The following is a 19124-nucleotide window of genomic DNA, read 5'->3' as shown; positions in this document are numbered from 1 at the left end:
GCATTTTGCAACAATTATTTTGAACAACTTACTTTAATTTGGGTTCATCTCTTCCAGGTGTTACACTTTATTTTTCTACTTCGTTTACTTCGGTTACTTTTTAGTTGGTCAGTCCTTCTATATTCCTTTAAAATCTTACATACCATAGATTATAAAAGGTTCATTTGAATTGAATTGGATAGTTTTTTTCTAACTTTAAATGTAACTTCGTTTTTTCCCTATTTATCACCTTGACGACCAATTTTGAGCAGTAAAAGGCTTTTAAAAGAGCGTAAAATTATCCGAGCGCCAAGCTTCATACTTGTGACAAACTATAGGGTAACAGGTATGCAAATATTTTCGCTACTTTTTAAAATTCACATTGAATGAATAGATTATTCTAATTTTTTGACCCATATAAAAAATATATCTATTTTTCCAATGTGTTAATGATAAATAAATTAATAAAATAGTATCTGAAAAGTTGTTTAAATTGATGTAAACATTCATGAATAACGAGTTTTAGTCTTTTTAATTTGCATGCGTTCATTTTTCCCGACTCAGGGACAAAGTTTTGCTCGAACAGTTCTGATATTCTATTATTTTGAATTTGGGTAGTATAAGGAAAATGCAGGGTATCTGCTACATTTTTACTTTTGACATTTAGGACTTTCCATGACTTCTGCTTGTAATATTCCATGACTCACAGGATGCAATTTTTCCAGAAAAAAACATTAATTTTTCACAGGAATATCTAAATAAGTATTTTATGAAAATTAAATTGCAACCATCTGAGGTGATCAAAATTATAAAGACAAAATAAAAAAAACACCAAATCTTCGCTGCATTTGGTCGAAAAGTTATGCACATTTTACAACTAGTAAATCATAGCAAAAGAAGCATTTTTAATTAGTTTTATTGGAAATACATAAGAATTTCGTATTCATAGAATGAAGAAAGATTTTAGACATCCCCGTAGTATGGACAAAATTATGAGGACAAATTGATTTGTGTGTACTAAAAAGCATAATTTGCATGTTTTTTGCAAAATGTTTGCATATTTGTTGTTTCTACAAACTGGGCTACATAACGATATAAATGCTTAGTAAGCGATTGGGAAAGTCACATTCTACTTTTAGTCATCCCGCTAGGTACAAAACTTGAAGAATTTGAGACAAGGAAAGCGGTTGCTTAAAAATTTTCGCGAAGTACTGTACGTCAAAAAACAAACATCAAGAGAGGTATGAATTCAAGTTACGATACAGTCTGTTCAACATCTTTTACAAAAAGAGAAAAAGTTTCATAATTTGAAACTAATGTCATGACAGACTTTAAATCAGGTCAGTTTCTTTAAAATTATTATATCTCTTTAATTCCTCAGTTTAATTAGGATGGACTATGTGGTTTTTGCTACTTCTGGTACGATCTCTGTGAAGAAAAAGAAAATCTCAAAGCGAGGAGGCTCAGTAATGTTGTGCAGAAGTTTCGCAATGGACGGAAACTGTGTAAGAGATAAGTTAAAAAATCAATCGCCCCCTCCTTGAACTTTTCGAATCCACCCTTGTGTCAATCACAAATATAAGATAACACAGAGCAAGTAATATGGATACAGCGTGAGTGTTTTTGCAAATTGGTGTTTTTCTGGACTGTACTGAAGAGGCATGTGAAAATACATTCTTTTCATGTTTTTATGTTTAGTTGAAAACAATTTCACAACGATATCCGGAAAGCGGACATTTTCAGACACGTACGCTTTTTGGTTTCATGTGATAGTGACTACCTTTCTTAGGTGTAGTTGGTGTAAATACGTGACCGCATTTAAAAGGTGCGCATAATTATACCACCTCTTTTTTTTAAACAACAAAAATTACTTCTCAAGCAATGCAACTTGCAACTTTCATGATGGAAAGTTCTCTGAAGACACTTGGGGAGAGCTGTTGGTGAAATTTGTTATGTGCCAAATATGGGCACACTTAGATTGTACCGAGGCTGAATGAGCAAGTTTCTGTTTGCGATTTCTTCAAATATAATTTTTTCTCCTGTTGTAAATAAATTCTCTACCATTTTGGTAGTTTTATCCTGTTTTCAAACTATTTTTGGTGATTTTGAAGAAGGCCCATATTTACACCCCATGTTTTCTGGTGCATTTTTTTCAAGCTTTTTGTAAATCGTCGTTTTCAAAATGAAATCCTTAATATTAATTATTGCTTCACCTTCTCTTATTTAAGATACTTGCTACAAATGTTAATAAAAGACAAAAGACTACATTTTTTTGAATTGAAAGTAACTTTAAAACAAAAACAAAAGAGGGTGCCCATACTTGCACCTTTTCCTCTAATTACTAAAATTAAGTTCGCAATAAATAAAATAAATGCATAATTAGAAAAAATAAAATGTTAAAGTGCACAAAAATAAACTTACGAGGTATTACCAGATACATTACCGCCAAAGTTTTAGGTTAGGCTACAATTATTGAAAAATTTCCCGAATTTGTACAGTTAGCAACGTTTTCGGACTTTTTAAAAATTCAACCCTTGAAAATTCCTCGATTTCTGTATTTTATCGATGTCCTAAACGTCCTTAATTAATTCTTTAGGAATACTTTATTTTTTAAGGTCTTCATTAACTTAAGACATCGCTAAAAATTGATGATAATTTTTATGAATCTTTTGAATCAATACGGATGTAAATGACTTAAAATTTTCGTGCCCAGTGAGAGAGGCACAATTAAAAGTCTACAAGTCCTTAACTACACAATTAGACATATTAGAAGGGTTAAAAATAGTGCTAAACACAAAATTATAAATGACCAAACGATAGAATCACATAGTAAAGAAAAACGAACGAGTATTATAGAAGCGGATGCAATCGCATTTCGAAATGTGTGAAAAATTGTTATTGACGCGAAGAAGCGTAAGAATCGGCTAAAATGCGTAAATTTTGCATCTAATCTGTAGAAAGCGATAAATGTGCATGTTCTTAAACCCAAACTCCATGTCCAGTTGTCAGTTTACATGACGTTTCATCATTTACTGCTAAAAATCATGACTTTCCATGACCATTTTCGATAATAGTCACAATTCATTAATTTTCATGACTTTCCCTGACTTCCTAGGTGCGCGGACACTCCGAAAATAATTCCAAAACCGTATTTCAGAATGAGAAGGGAATTCAAAATAACTTCAACATTTTCTCCTTTAAACCCCATCAGAATTGGAACAATATCTTCAAAAATTACCTTTTGAATAAGTTATCTAAGAGTTTCCATTAGAATAACTCCTCAAATTCTATATCAGCAACAAGCATTCTTAAACAACGTTAACGGCAAATCTATAAGTCCCGATTAGATTTAAGTCAATAGTAAAAGTTTCTATTAAATCTAACAAAATCCCTGATTATCTTCTTCCGGAAGTAGAAAAAATTAATAGCTCGCAAAGAAATAATCAGAACGGAGGAATCCCCCCCCCCCCAGGGTCGTGCTTGGGGGGTTGCAAACTGCGGCCGCACAGGGCCGCTAAAATATTTTGAAGTTAAGGGGCCTCTGAAATATTACAAGAGAATAAAATATTTCTGTGTGAAAAAATATTTTCTTTCTAATGGTACGAACGAAAAAAAGATGCAATGGGACAAACTTGAGCTACAGCGCATTAAAAATAATCCATTTTTCATGTGAACGATTTTGACAACCACTTTGGATGTCAATATCTTTTAGAAAATCAGTATTTATGGTCTGCAACTATAACCCATTGAAAGCATGTATATGGACAGTAGAATTACAGAGTAAGAGAACTTTTGAATCATTTTTATTCAGAATTTATGAGATTCAAAAATCCTGGAAAAAGTTTCTCCACTGGTTTTTCTTGCGACTTTGCATGCGTGCTGCACAAACGTTAATAAACTCCAATTCATAAAAATACTAGAATGTATTGACAACCAAAAATACTTTGAGCTCCTAAAATTTCAGGCTTCCAGTGTGATAAAATTTCCTGTAATCTGGGCTTAAACATGGCAATTCGTTACGACAGACAGAATTTCAAACTCGATTTTCTATCCTTATTCGTAAGAACACCATCGAAGCAAAAACTTATTTTGAAAGTAAGAAATCTGTTCTTTCTAATGGTGGAAAAGAAGATGAGAGGTGACAATCTTGAGCTACAGCTCTATGAAACTAAGCTATTTATCACTTAAACGGTTTTGACAGCCGCTTTGGGTGACAATATCTTTTAGAAAATATGTATTTAAGTTCTGAAACTGTAACCCATTAAAAGCAAGTATTTTTACAATGTTACCACAAAGTACGAGCATTTGAATTATTTTTGTTCAAATTTTATGACAACCAAAAATCCAGGAAAAAATTTCCCCGCCACGCTTTTTCACGAGTTTACACGCGTGCTATAAAAAGCTAAAGAGTTCAAATTTCCAAAAATACTTGAATGTATTATCAACCAATTGTACTTTAAGCCCCTAAAATTTCAGGTTTCCAGTGTGATAAAATTTTCTGTAAACTTAGTCTAAACTTGGTAATTCGTCTAACAAAACTGATCCGCCATTTTGGATCACATTTTTCGAAGATCCAAGATCCTCAGGATTTGAATCTAGGAAGCTGAAAATTTGCATAGATTAGTTTCAAAGGCTCCAAATCTATAAAATTGTTCGAGCGGTGAACCCTAGGTCACTTGACATGGAATGACTCTTCTATATTTGCTAGTAGTAAAAATAAGTAAAAAGGCAGAAAAAGGTCAAAACGTTTCAGTTTTTTTTCCCGAACGTTGTTCTGAAGTTAGATACCAATTTTGTATTTCATACCCCCCCCCCCCCCCCCGCCCTCCGGGCTGAAAGCAACACAATTTGGATACCAGTCTTCATCAATTACATCTCTTTCGGATTCCAAACATTTTCTGTGGAACCATATTTTGTGTCATTTTTTTCACTTTAACTTTGTAATTACATATAAAAATCTCGAACTAACTTATATAGCTGGGTGTCACACTACAGTAAGTTATGTTTTAGGAGAAAATAAATAAATAGCAAAAATGATCATTTTTCTACTATTAAAACAAATTTTGCACAAGGTCGCTAAAACTCGAAGCACGCCATGCCCTCCCCCCCCCAAATAGAGCAAATCAAGAAATTTATTTGTTCACACTCAAGAAAAGAATAGCAACAGATATTTCTTCGCGATGATTTCTTCATATTAATTAAAACTGAGCTCTCGCAGACGATAAATATCCGATATAAAACTGATTTTTACAACTTCAGAGCTTGAAGTTTTGAAATCCGTAGACAGAAAATCTTCTAAGGGGGTATTTTTTCACGGGTTTTCCAATGAAACTAAAATCCAGACAATAAGATTATCATTTCGGACAGAAAGAACCATTTCATGTTAAATTTTGGATTGTAAAATTAAAATTCGAACAGTTTGGTACTTTTTTTGAAAAAACCCTATGGCCCTTTCCGGGTTTAAAGTACCTCCTTGCCAAATTTGGTCAAGATTCGACGTAAACTCTGTACCTCAGAGCCAGAGGGACGTAAGTCACATTATGATAATTTTACAGCAGAGAGGAAAAACTTTTTTCTGGTGCCTGCAAAGGATGTGAAGAGTGATCTTTTGACTCTGGTAAAAAATTGAAAAAGATTTTTTTTTGTAAGAATGACGTTCACATGGCTCCGATGTGGCATAGGCTTCTACATACAATGCAGTCATAAACCGAAAATCGCAATTTTAGAATTACGTTACTCTGGCTCTGAGGTACAGAACTGTGGATAAAAATTCTCTGTTTTATTTATCTGAATTAGAGAGAGAGATGTGAATAGAGAAATCACATAGGTTGTGAAATTTATTCAACAGGAAAAGATGTGAATTTAATATACAGCATTAGCAACAGGACCAAGTTTTTATTCCGCGAAGGATAAGGTCAACTTTCTCGATTTGTCCTCTTCCGCTGGCGCAGTGTGAGCTGGTACGCTTTTGTGTGGTGGCACGAAAGAAGATGACGACGTTACGGGTGAAAACAGAGACGTATGAGGATAAGTGGCAGCTGAAAGGCCTAAACCGCACGTGTAGTAGTTGAATCCTTCGTTCTTTGGTTTTGACATGTGGCATGGAAGTGGCATTGGAGTAAATAACCTGGAAGAAAAGAAACAAGTCACGAGTCAGCACCTAATCTGAACTGAGGTTAAGACAGTACTACTTTATGTGTGAATGTAAGGCTTGGAATATTGAGCAGTGAATTGTTTCACGGCACTGGTAATATGAGGACTGACCTTGAGAGTGTTAATTTTTTGCAGGGAGTTCCTTGAAACTGTGAAGTGGGGCAAACTTTGTTATTATTATTGCCAAGCGAAGGACCAGCGCCAAGAACATTGTCCCCTTTCAGTGAACTTGCCAAGAATACGTAACACAAGGTCAGGCCTCATTTTATCCAACCCGAGCAATAGCCAATTTAGGTAATACTTTATTACATAATTGACATGAATTTCTTCCTACAAAAAATATTTCGAATGAATTCATTTACAACAGCGGTTCCCAAACTTTTTGTACCTAAGAGCATATACCAGAATACCGGTCGCACGGCGGGAACCATTCATTTTTTTTTTCAAAATGTTACTAAGGAGATGGACATAGCTAATAATGTACACACATACAATGTATAAAAATAGTCAACATGATTTTCGGAACTACATTTTATTGGTCATTGTTACGAAATTAGACGAGTAGTATAATTTTTCAGGTCAAAGTGCTTATCTGTACTGCCGTGGGAAGGTAAAGCTGAAATAAGGTTTTGAGATATTTGAAGAAACGCGTTTTGGATTCCATACTAATAATAGTGAAATGTTTGAATTTGAAATTTTTCTAGTTGCTTTATTTTCTGAGGAAACCAAATAAGCAAGTTTGTACAGTAAAGCTAAAGAGCAATAGGTGACAAAAATGCAAAAAAAAAAAAAAAAAAAAAAAAGGAAAAAGTTCCAGATACTGCGTTTTACCTGCCCATGGTAGAGTAAGTCGTGACACGTATTTTGATTTTATGTGACACTTGCCGTCGAAAATTATGATTTTCACCAGTACGTGAAATCAGAATACTTTTTTTACTTTCAATAATATGTTTCTCTAAAAAGAAAAATTTCTGAAATTCCAATTTCATATAATGGATTTTAGGATAATGTCACCCTGGATGTACAAAATTTCCATACCGCCAGTTCGTCTGTTCTTATAGAAAAAAGCTCTGAAATGTGTGCTTTTATTTCCGTTGTACGCAATTTCTAACTTTGGATTTTTAGTCAGTAAAGGGGAAAAAACTTTTGCATAACATTATATATTATTATTATTACTATTATTATTATTATTTTGAAGCCTTACCGCAGGCAGCGGGCACACGCAAAACGCTTGGCGGGCACTCTGGTACCCGTCAGCATACTGTTGGGGACCCCTGATTTGAAACATATTTTACTCCTTCATTTTTTCTCCTGTAAATTAAATAAGTTTTTTGCTTTTTCTTTTCTTTTTTTTTTTCAATAATACAATTTTTCAACAGTCAATACTGAATAGAAAACGTGTTTTTGATCATTGCTTCTAGTGTTTTATGGTATATAGCTTTTAAATTGCTCTGATTTATTGTTGTTCTTTTTGTACGATACTTAATGCGAAGAAGAAATATAAAAAGATAGACTGAACAAACTATAGTTTTAAAAAAATGGAGTAAACTATAGAACATACAAATGGAAAGTGAGAAAGAACATTTCAAAAGATAAAAAAAAACACTATTTCAAATCCTGGCAGCAAAATCCTTGATTGCCAAAATTTTAATTCATCAAAAACAAATTCAAACTTTTTTTACTATGTATTTTACTTCATCTGATTATTTATTTAATTATTCATTTATTTATTTTTGTCTTTTCTTTCTTCTTTTTTCTTTAAGCAGGCAGGTTGCGATTTTCATACTCATTATAGGTCTGATCAAAGAAGTTTTCATTTCATACCAATTTGAATTCCCTTCAAAAATACGTTGTTGTTTTGCATTATCCTAGAATGACCAGCGCTGTGTTTGATTATTCAAATTATTGAGATAATCATACGCAACAGCGTGTGTAGATCATTCAGTACAAAACCAAATATAAAAACTTTACTTTAAAATGACAAATTTTCTTCAATAGCTCCAACAATTGAAAAAGAGAGGCCTGAAAATATCGTTTTGGGGAGATTTTCTTTCCGTTTTTTGAACTTTTATTCAGTGTAGATAAAACCTTAGTGTTTTGTCTCCATTTTATATTTCGGCACCAGAGGAAAGTCGTTAAACCGAGATTTCATTGTGAAAAAATGAATGAAAACTTTTTTTATGTACTCAAAAGGAATAAAGGGTTTAGTTTTCACGTTTTTTGTTCTTTTTCTTTTCTTTTTTTCAGTATATTCTGTGCTTTCTGCCAGTTTTAATAGTTTTTTGGAACGCATTAGGTTGGCAAAATTCTGATAAGATTTAGAATTACGCTCTGTAACTCTAAATCTGATCTGTACGTTAGATTTAGAATTACTTTTAGTCTAAGTTTATAAATATTTTTCTGAAATTTTTAGAACTTGATTCATCAACACTTGCTGCTGTCAACGACAAAAAGATCGCGCCTGATACTTGTTCATGTAAAGCTGAGTGAAGTTCAGGATTAAAAAAAAAAAAAAAAAATCCAAAAAGGACTGAATTTAAATTTTGAGGCATAAAACTGCTTTTTTTTCCCTACACATTGATTGGAATTTCACACTTGATACCTGAACATACGTCACTTAACTTAAATTTTATTTTTGAGGTAGACCGTGCAACGCTGAGCAATGCAGCTAGCAAATAAATAAATTGCAGACTCAAGCAATAGCTTTTGCACTACCCATTTGAAACTCTCTGATCTTTATTAGCGAATAACTTCATAGCGACTATTATTCATTTAGTCATTACTTATTATCATTCCGTTTTATTTTGGCAACAATTAAAGAGCTTGTCCCACCAATCAACGACAAAGACAAAAAAAATTAATTCATATTTTAAAATTAAAGCAAAACTAAAAGCAGGGCAAATAGGTACGGAGGAGCAGTCTCTCTCCCCTAGGTAGCTCCCGCATCCCTTACCCTTGGGTGACGGCGAGTCTGTCTCCGTAGAGGACGTGAGGAACCGCAGAGTAGAGGGGCGGGGGAGCCGCCGGCCCCGCCTCTGGGGGCGTGGCGGGATGCGGAGGAGGCAAGCGCATCCATCCGCTGCTGGGGCCGGCGCCGAGCTTGTAGCGCCGCCACACGTCCTGGAGGAGTTGAGCTCGCGTCTGCTTGCGCCACTTCGCTCGCCGATTTTGGAACCAAACCTAATAAAAGGAAAACAGATGAATAAAATTTGTATTGAAAATACTTGTTTTAGTTTCAATTGGCAAGTATTTTTTTTTTAAATCTTTTTGAAACTTATTTGAAAATTGATAAATTCTGATTTTCTCATAGTATCAAAAAATGAGAAAATCGGAATTTTATCAATAAGTTTCAAAGAGATTTTAAAATATACTTCAATCAGCAAAAATAATCTTCTTCAGAGAAATCTAGAGTTGCGCTGCATAAGTACTGTAGTGTGGACGATCATTGTCAGGTGTTTCGTAATCGAAACAAGTTTATGCTATAAAAACTTTTCAATAGTAATTCTTTTTTTTTTCTTTTAATGTCGAAAAAAATGCAAAATAATGCCATTAGAAATATTTTTTATACTATTCTTTAAATTATTATTCTTAATATTTAGTAGGGTCTGGTGGGGGAAAGTGGTCAATGGGGTAAAGTGGTCATAATTCAAATAAATGGCTATAGCTTGGAAATTAATGTTCGAATAAATGTGAAAATTTTTATTTTAGGGTAGTGCATTTATAAACTATATTTTGAATACAAAATTTTACAACTAGCAAAATTTCATTTGGTAAAAAAAATATTTTGTGTAAATATGAAAATTCTTAAAATCTAAACACCTTTTTTAACTTCCTTGGGAAAATTTGTTTGTTAGAATTATGAACAGATTGACTGCACAGGAAGCTTCCTACATGTCTCAAGAACTCTTACTCATTAGCAGTTAGCTGAATCTATCTTGAATAATTTGTTAGAACAATTTAAGCAAGATGGGGTAAAGTAGTCATAATATTAGGCTTAACGAATATTGTTCTTCTAAAGTCACTAAATCTTTAAGTATAAGGCAGATATAAATTAAATATTAATTTCACTTAATATGTATTGTTTTTACAATAAACAGAGTTAAATATACGAGTATATGCGTATGTATACGCATATACACGTGTAGGCACGTATATATACGTATTCACATAAATGCACCAATAAACACGTACCTGCAAGTATTTTTTATCTATACAGATATACATTCGACTATACACGTATATTCCCGCTTATATGCTTGTGAATATACGAACAATTATATACTCAGGGAGACACGTATATACGCGTACGTACTCGAGTACACACTTGCATACAAGCATATGATATACATGTATACAGGGTGAGTCTAAACTCTTGGTCAAATTATTAAGAGGTGTTAGACGGGAGGATACGAAGCAAGAATCATAAGAAACATCCAGAATCAAACTCAAGGCTGACGCACTACATTCACGCAGAGCGAGAAACTGATGGATGCAAAACATGTCACAAATTTATTACACAAAGACAATTTTACACAACATTTTAGGTTTCAAGAAAATTTTAAAGTTATTGATAAAATATGCGGCCGGCAGCTGTAATACATGCATCGCAATCACTCTGTTGCAATTACGAGACTTTTGAAAAACTTTCATCAGTCGCTGCACCTTCGTCGCGATGCGTGTATTAGAACTACTACAGGCTGTAACTTTTAACAACTGCTCTAAATATGTCTTAAAAACTAAAATATCGGGTAAAATCATCTTTGTGTAACAAATTTGTGACCTGTTTTTCTAACGTCAGTTTCTGACCTTTTGTGCATGTAGCGCGTCAGCGACCATAAGTTCCTTATGATTCTTTGCTTCTTATTCCCCTTTCACACCACTTAGATTTTGCAAAAAATCTTGGATTCATTCTGTAAGCATACATGTATATTAGCGGATATACTCGTGGATATACGTGGATACATGTACTGGTGGTGTATATACGTCTAACAGGTATATAATCGTGTTTACACGTAAACATACGAATATACTCGTGCTTTCATATATATTTACGTGAGTAGACACGTACAAACACGCACTGGATATATCCACGAATTAACTCGTGTATACTCGTATAAGTATGTATGTACACTTATATATGCGTATATACGTCGACTGTACACGTATATACTCAGGTATGCACGCATATACTCGAGATACAAGCGCAAAACACGCATATGATGTTCATTTCTACGCTTTACTCGCATATACACGTGATACGTATATACTCGTGTATACACTCCTATAGGTACGTGTGTGAGTATATACGTGTATACACTCGTGTATACACGTATATACTTGAGTAGGCATGTGCATGCATCTGATGTATACGTGTATCTATTCATACATGAACATGTTTACTCATGTCTACAAGACACGTATAGTAGACTCGTGTATACCTGTATATACTCGTACATATACTTGTAACTATAAAAATAACCGAAATGTACAAAAATTATGGTTATTTGTAATGGTTTTGCAGTTTTTTAAACTATGACCACTTTACCCCATGCTATGACCACTTTCCCCCATCCCATGGGGTAAAGTGGTCATAAATACAAAGGGAAATGAAAGTGTTATAAAACTACTTAAATTTAATGTTTTTTTCCTGAAATGCAATGTGCCGTGTTCTTTAATAATGCAATGTAAAATAACAACAAAAAAAGTTGAAGTGTTTAAAGATTTTATTGCTTTTATTATCCGCCTAAGTTGAAAACCTACGATTTTATGACCACTTTACCCCACCAGACCCTATTACTTTCAATCAAAAGAGTTTTTTTATTTTTTTCTTTTGTGAAGTCTGAAACGGAGGATTTTTCAGAATTCTTTCCCATAGTGAACAACATTTTAGCGATTTTCTATTGATACAAAAAAGTTTTTATCCTTTGACAGTCCTGTATTAATTGTTCTGAAAAGCTTTTGGGCTTTTTTAAGCTTAAAGGGGTTTTAAAGTAATAGTAATTTAAAGTAATAGGGGTTTTAAAGGAGTAAAACTTTTATTTTCTGTAAAACAAACTTTATTTTTTATTTCAAAGAAAAAAAAACTTCTAATTTGTTCTACATAGCAAGAGAATGATTTAAATACGCTACAAAAAAAATTGATGCAGATCATAGCTGATACTCCGGAGATATGACTTATTTAATTTCCTAATAAAAAAAAGTATAAAACTGACTTTAGATAAGGAGTAGCAACACCCAACTATTCAAAGAATACTTTCTGTTATTTACGCTGAAAGAGAAAAAGTATTAGCTTGAAATTGATACTAAATTCAGCTTAATTGGTTAAAAAATAAAGAAGCTAGAGAGATTTTTCTAAATTCATGCCAATACGGCGACTCCAAAAAATGATCAAAAATCGAATTTTTGAAAAAATTCTCCAAAGCGTAATTTTTATTCAAAAAATCTAAAAAAATTGATTTGGGCTATCCTCATATTTATCTATTTGTAAAAAAAAAAAATACATAATAGGCAGTCAGAGACATGACGGCACGTGGCATTAGGCGATTTGACGTGAAATGACCCCTAGACTTAAAATTATAAAATGACATGTTGAAAATATCTAAATCGCGACAATGAATGCTAAAAAGTTTGTAAAATTTAAAAAGGCAAAAATTATAAACACAGTTAAATTTGGTAAAAATATTTTGAAACATGAATGATTCCTAAGTGTCCTATTTGGGACAGCAAGTTGGATTGAATTTACAATATCGGAGCAGTTAGCAGTTAATTAAATTATTTAGGACTTTACAGAAAAAAAAGGGAACACAAAAGTTCACGGCGTGATTTAAGACTGAGAACATTATAAACATTGCACAAATAAGAGTAATAAGAATAAGTCAAAAAATCGCGAATATGCGTTCTGTAACACAAGTAATAAATAAATTTGTATTGATTCTGTTCTAAAGCATAATAAACTAGAGTTATAACGAAATAAGCAGTTAAATACTCCTTCCATTTAAAATTTTCGCATTTAAAAATGAAATCTACAAGAAAAGTGTTATTTGATGAACATCAACATAAATTTCGTCATCGATACTTTCTTACTTTTGAATATTGCTTTTTTTTTTCTTTTTTTTTTTTTTTAATGGCGGAAAATCTACTCCAAAAAAAAAATAAATCTTTGCGGATTTTCAGTTTTTTTTCTTAGAGTTTTCCGCTGAGGCAGAAAAATTGTATTTTTACGCACTGCGATAAACGAATAAAATTTCTCTTTATGAAGATTTGCGGCTCTCGGTTTCACCTTACACAATGATGCATTCGGGTTCAATTTTAAAATGCATTCATTCTTTTTTTAATGCCGGTAAGTTTTGGTGACTTTATGATGCAGGATGTGAAAAAAAAAAAGACGGAAGTAAAGAATAATATTTCAGTATGAAACTAAACACAGAACTGATACTAAATATTTTTTTAAACATCTAATCTAACTTCTCTAGATACTTCTACTGGGTAAAAGGAATCGTGTTAAAATGATAAGCTTTCGCTGCTTTGACTACTTTGGTCTTAATTTCGGAACAGAAAGCTAAACCATTATAAGTTATTAACTTTTTGTTTCCTGTTAAATATGAAATCAAAGTGTTAAATGAATAAAACATCACATTATTTTTTTCACTCATATTTGCATCACTTCCTAAGAGATTGGAAAAACATTTATTTCAGATCAGTCAGTTCGATTTTTTTCGGGAGGGGAAGATTAAGATGTATACTTAAAGGGATGTGTATACACCCCCCCCCTCCGATAAGGTATATACTCAAATGCTAAAGGGTTTATACTCAATCAAATTTTACCGGGGAAACAACAAAAAACATGCTCACTTATTAGTAAAACCTAAACTTTTTAAAGCCAGGTAGGCAATTGCGGCCATCCGAGATCCGAACCCCCCCCCCCCCTCCCCCAAATGATGGGCCTGCATTGGTTCGTTTGAAATTAATCTAAGTGATTAGTTTGGGCAAATACTTCCTTAGCTCATTTGATGAAATAAGGTAAGTATTTTGTTGCGTATGCAAGGAAAACTTTTAATGTAACAAAAAAAATAAAGATTAAATTTCTTATTGTAGGAGTTACAAATCAAAGCTTATTTTTTTTCCCCCATCAATGGAGGACTTTTCCTTCCCCATATTTTCTACCATTTGAATGCGATCACTCACGAAACATTTTTCATAGTTGGAAATGAAAACTATGGAAGCCGAGTCATTCATCCAATGCAAAAACAAGAAAAGTTTCAAGTTGAATTTTGAATTCAAAACTTTAAAGCCCGCTTACTTTACTCCACGTTTTGTTAAATGTTTCATTTTTTCTTTTTACTTCCTTTTACAAAAAAGGAAGTATTGTATTCGCGAAAAAATTTTCCCTCAAAATTCAACCTTAAATTCTGTTTTGCTCACCCCCGAATTAATGTTGAGTTTTTTTTTCGACTCGACCACACGTGGATAAGTGCCTAAGAACGTATGGACACGCGAAATATCCATTTTGACGATTCCCGAATTAATTACGACGAGTTTTCTCGTGACATCTGTATGTACGTATGTGCGTACGTGAGTATGCATAACTCAAGAACGGAATGTCCTAGAAAGTTGAAATTTGGTACGTAGACTTCTAGTGAGATCTAGTTGTGCAGCTCCCCTTTTGGTTGCCTTCGAGTGTTTTTAAAGGGGTCGTTTGCCCCTTTTTGCGGGGAAATCATCGTTAATTTCGATGTAAACTCTCAAGTGGTGTTATAATTTAGCGATATATCGCCAGTCTTTTGATTGGCAAGTTTTGTCGCCAACTTTGCGACAAATTTGGTGGATTTTTTTTTTTTTTTAATTTTTTAAATCTGGTTTTAATTTGAACACTGTTGTTAATATTTAGAGGGTAAACTATTGAATCACATTAAAACTGCCAATAATGAGAAAATGATATGAAATTGAAGTAAAAGGAAGTCATGTGATGCACACATCAGCTCGTTTTTCTGAATAATTTAGGATAAATAACTTATTAGTCTCCATAAAGTGATTAAGCTTTATCCTCATAAAACTTCTACTTACCATAACGACATGATTTTTACATAAAACATATATCGTGTAGGCTATACGTAGTAAACTACTTTTTAAGAAAAAAAAATAATAGCTCAAAAAAATGCTTAATACACTTCTGAGAGAGGTATAGAGCTACCTGCTTTTAATAACAGATCTCACCTGAACTCTAGCCTCGGAGAGATTAATTTTCTTGGCAACTTCTTCTCTCAAGAAGACGTCGGGATAGTGCGTTTTCTCAAACAGAACTTCCAACTCCGTTAGCTGCTGAGGATTAAATGTTGTTCTGTTTCTCCTCTGCAAAATGAAAACTTGACATTTAAAGACAATTTAAGTTTCTTTTTAAATATGGGGCAAAATAGCTTAAAGATTGGATTTACGCAAATGTAACCTTAATCAGTCAAAACTTCGGGTCATTTGGGATAAAGGGGATAGTAATTTCAATGTTTCAATTTTAGATCCTTCCCTTTCTTTTGAATGAATTGAGACATAAAATTTTATGTATCGCGTTCAAGACTACACTCTGAGAGTAACTGGGTGTGAAAAATCGACTTTATGACTCTTTGTAAGGGAATAAAATCACGTTTCCTTTTACCCCAGAGACTAGGGGTAAATGGAAACACCTCATTTATTTCCCCATGAGGTTGATGCGGGTAGATAATCGCACAACCCTGGTGACACACATAACGCTTAAGGGGCATTCCACGGTATTTTTGACATTTATGTAGAGTCCGTAACGCGACCTTTTTTGCCATAACTTTTTAATTTACTGTTTGATTAGCATATTATCTTATTTTGATCTTTTCCGACCAACACACTAGCTCAAATTAAAATAATTTGCAAATCAAACGGTAAATTAAAAAGTTATGGCAAAAAAAGGTCACGTTACGGACTCTACATAATGTCAAAAATACCGTGGAATGCCCCTTAAACGTTTCGTGAACGTTTTGAAACGAATTTTGTAACGTTAATAACTATTTCATAACGTTTAAGAAACGAAGGGTGTGTATCAAAAACTACCACAATTGTGGTAATAGTGTTTGTTTAACTGATCCCATCTTTCATTTACCCCAACTATTTATTTTTGTGCAAAATATATTTTTAATTTGATATTTTTCTTAGGGGCTTGTTTTGTTTTCGTTCCTCTTTTCCTGTACGTGTGTATGTACTTGGAGAAGGAATTATAATTTTATCTTAACAGGGTAACCTATCGAGCAAATAAACGCTTAAAAACAATCAAGTATTCAATCAGATTCAATTCGGGTAAAAAAATAATAAGAAAATTTCTTCGTTTTTTTTTCTTATGTGACAAGTTTCATCGGTTAATTTTTACTTGGTACCGATTATAAAATTTATATAGTACATCATAGACAAAAGAAACTGATATAAGCTGCTATATTTTAAACTAATATTTCAATAATTTTCAATATACGTAACTTTCAAATATCAATTCGAATAGTCTGCAAGTCAATATGAAATGACAGGGTACTTACTTGCCGTCTTCTAGTAAGCAAATAGTCATCCATGCTTACATGTGATGTTAAAGAGGGCACAAAAGCCATACTTTATAACACCTGAAGGGGAAAACAAATGAATTGTTTTGGATGTAAAATTTCAACACATTTTCATTAAAAATTTGTTTTATCACCCATTGATGATAGTAATATTTTTAGCATTAAAAAAAAAACACTTTTACATCCACATAAGGTGGGCGCTCCAAATAGGAATCTGTAGACCAATAAAGCCGATACCCTATTTTTACTTCCTTTTACAAAAAAGGAAGTATTGTATTCGCGAAAAAATTTTCACTCAAAAAACGACCTTAATTTCCATTTTACTCACCCCCGAATGAATGTTGAGTTTTTTTTCGACTCGACCACGATACTTGGATGTTTACGTCTTATTGCAACCGGGTAAATTTGGGATGACATCTCATATTTATAATGTACTTTTTATCACATTACATTGTTTCTGCTTATGTTATTGCTGCTTAGGATGATACAAATATTTTGATACAGGGATCACCAAAATTTGCTTCATTGCGGATATATATACGTGTCAAAATATTTTGATACTTCCTTATATTATAAGAGTGCGGAGGGGCATTAATTAAAGTTCGTGTCCTTAAAAGTCATTTTGAGCCCTGCATAAAATAATCAGTTTCAATATTTAGTACAAAAGTATTCAGCTATAGCAACTAATTTCGGACAAAATGTTCAGCAAAAATTGGGACACAATGTTCAAGAAGTAATTTAGAATGAAAATGGCATAAAAATTTGAAAAAAAAAAAAAAAATCAGGATCCAGCATTTACTTGAATTTTGGCTTCTTGAATTCAAATGATGTTTTTCGCAATCACGAATTACGATAGTACCTTACTCGTTGGGGTTCTTGTTTCTACGAATAGAAATGGAAAGAAATGCATCTGTAATTATGACTGGTGATTTTCTAAAATACTGCCATGCTAAGCGCAAAAGCCGTATCTGCAGCCGATTCCAAAATGAGAAATTGCCGTTTAAAGTTTTCCGCCTCCATGTATTTGATGAGGAAGCAACTTTTTCCGATTAAAAAAAAAATCTCCTTGACAAACGACTACAAAACGTTGTATTTAGATAAAGTATGGAGCAAAGAATAGCCAGGCGACCGTAACTCAATTTTGATGAAAAATGCAGATATTAGCTCGGCAGCGTAAGTAATACGAAGCATATTCATAAAAAAGAGATGGTGATTAGGATGCGGAAATAAAGATAAAGGTTTTATGATCGGGTACAACTGAGCAGTACAACTGCTCATAAAGATTATTTACAACGCATAACGTTATGTATTTCGATTTCTTATCAATCGTAAATGATGAGAATTAGTAATCTGGAAATTGTGTATTTTGATGAAGTTTTACTGTTTAAGTGCATCTGTATTGTTTTTTTTTTTTTTTTTTCCTGAAGAAACGTAATTTTACACAAAAATCCTTTTTAACTGTAAAAGTTGCTTCAGTTAAGCCCTGAGAAAAATATTAATAAAACCAAACTGTAGACGATTTGTAACTATGGCAACGAAAATTTCGGATCTTAATAAATATTAAAAACAACCATGGTAATGTGAAAAGTCAGAGCAGCATCAATTTTGGTCAAGTAAGGATAATAAGCAATGCGCGATTGCTCAATAACTTATAAAGAAAGCGAAATAATAAATATGCATCAGAAATTTTTAAATAAAAAACTTTACGAGTAATTTAAGTGTTTCAGAAAACTCGTATGATGCGTATCAGCTTAGCTATTGTAAGGTTAGTAAGTAATTTAAATCCTTACAAATTTACTGGTAAGATGAGCTTTTTTTTCATTTTATCTCAATACTTGTTAGTTGAAAAAACGTAGGCTCATGTGAACATTTTTTTTTCATTTCTTTATTTTTCAAAAAAAAAAAATTATCAATTTCTCAGATTGAAGATGTCGCTATGATTGAAAAGTCTTTTCTTTGTGCCAGGCAATTTTTCCAGATTTTTTTAAATATATATTTTTTTGCTTTATGGGATTTTCAAAAACTCTTTAATTGTGCACATGTGCCCCTATAGAGGGACACGTGTGCACAAGCTTGGGGAGCATATGAAAACGATTGAAAAAGGCAGGACAAACTCTTTAGTATGAAACATATACACATGTATATACCAATTACATTGAAGCGTTCGTAACCTACTATATTACGTCAGATTCTTGTACAGAATGTGTTTCATCACGAAAATATTTCGTCCGAACTATATAACTGTGTTCACTGTGAAATTTTAAAACTTCGTAGCGTGTTCTGATCACTGGATAAACAAGAAAAAAACCTCTAAGTCTACATAACACAAAAAATATTTTATTGTGTAAAAATTAATGCTATAATATTGAGTTTAAAGTTCATGCAGAATATGATAATGAATTTTAAATTTAATTTAAACTTCAATTA

The 19124-nt window shown here is 32.7% G+C and overlaps 1 protein-coding gene across 1 annotated transcript; it reads right to left on the bottom strand.

The window, feature by feature from the left end:
• Positions 1-5874: 5874 nt before the first annotated feature.
• LOC129221315 (paired mesoderm homeobox protein 2-like) lies at positions 5875-16745 on the bottom strand. The gene is made up of 4 exons (XM_054855774.1): positions 16677-16745; positions 15346-15480; positions 9086-9312; positions 5875-6106 (listed from the first exon to the last, which is right to left on the bottom strand). Exons 1-4 carry the CDS (start codon positions 16743-16745, stop codon positions 5875-5877), a joined length of 663 nt encoding a protein of 220 aa, XP_054711749.1.
• Between the last annotated feature and the right edge of the window lie 2379 nt (positions 16746-19124).

The sequence above is a fragment of the Uloborus diversus genome, chromosome 4 (assembly GCF_026930045.1).
Source record: "Uloborus diversus isolate 005 chromosome 4, Udiv.v.3.1, whole genome shotgun sequence".
In the NCBI taxonomy this organism is placed as follows: domain Eukaryota; kingdom Metazoa; phylum Arthropoda; class Arachnida; order Araneae; family Uloboridae; genus Uloborus; species Uloborus diversus.
The sequence above is the reverse complement of the archived record's forward strand: the minus strand, read 5'-3'. Positions and strand labels throughout refer to the sequence as shown.

Bases quoted from the DNA above. Each gene is read 5' to 3' on its own strand.
- LOC129221315 (XM_054855774.1), bottom strand. From the start codon at position 16,745: ATGGCTTTTGTGCCCTCTTTAACATCACATGTAAGCATGGATGACTAT. The intron at 15,481-16,676 runs GTAAGTACCCTG...TTCATTTTGCAG, and splicing joins TGCTTACTAGAAGACGGCAA to AGGAGAAACAGAACAACATT. The intron at 6,107-9,085 runs GTAAGGGATGCG...CTTTTCTTCCAG, and splicing joins AGACTCGCCGTCACCCAAGG to GTTATTTACTCCAATGCCAC.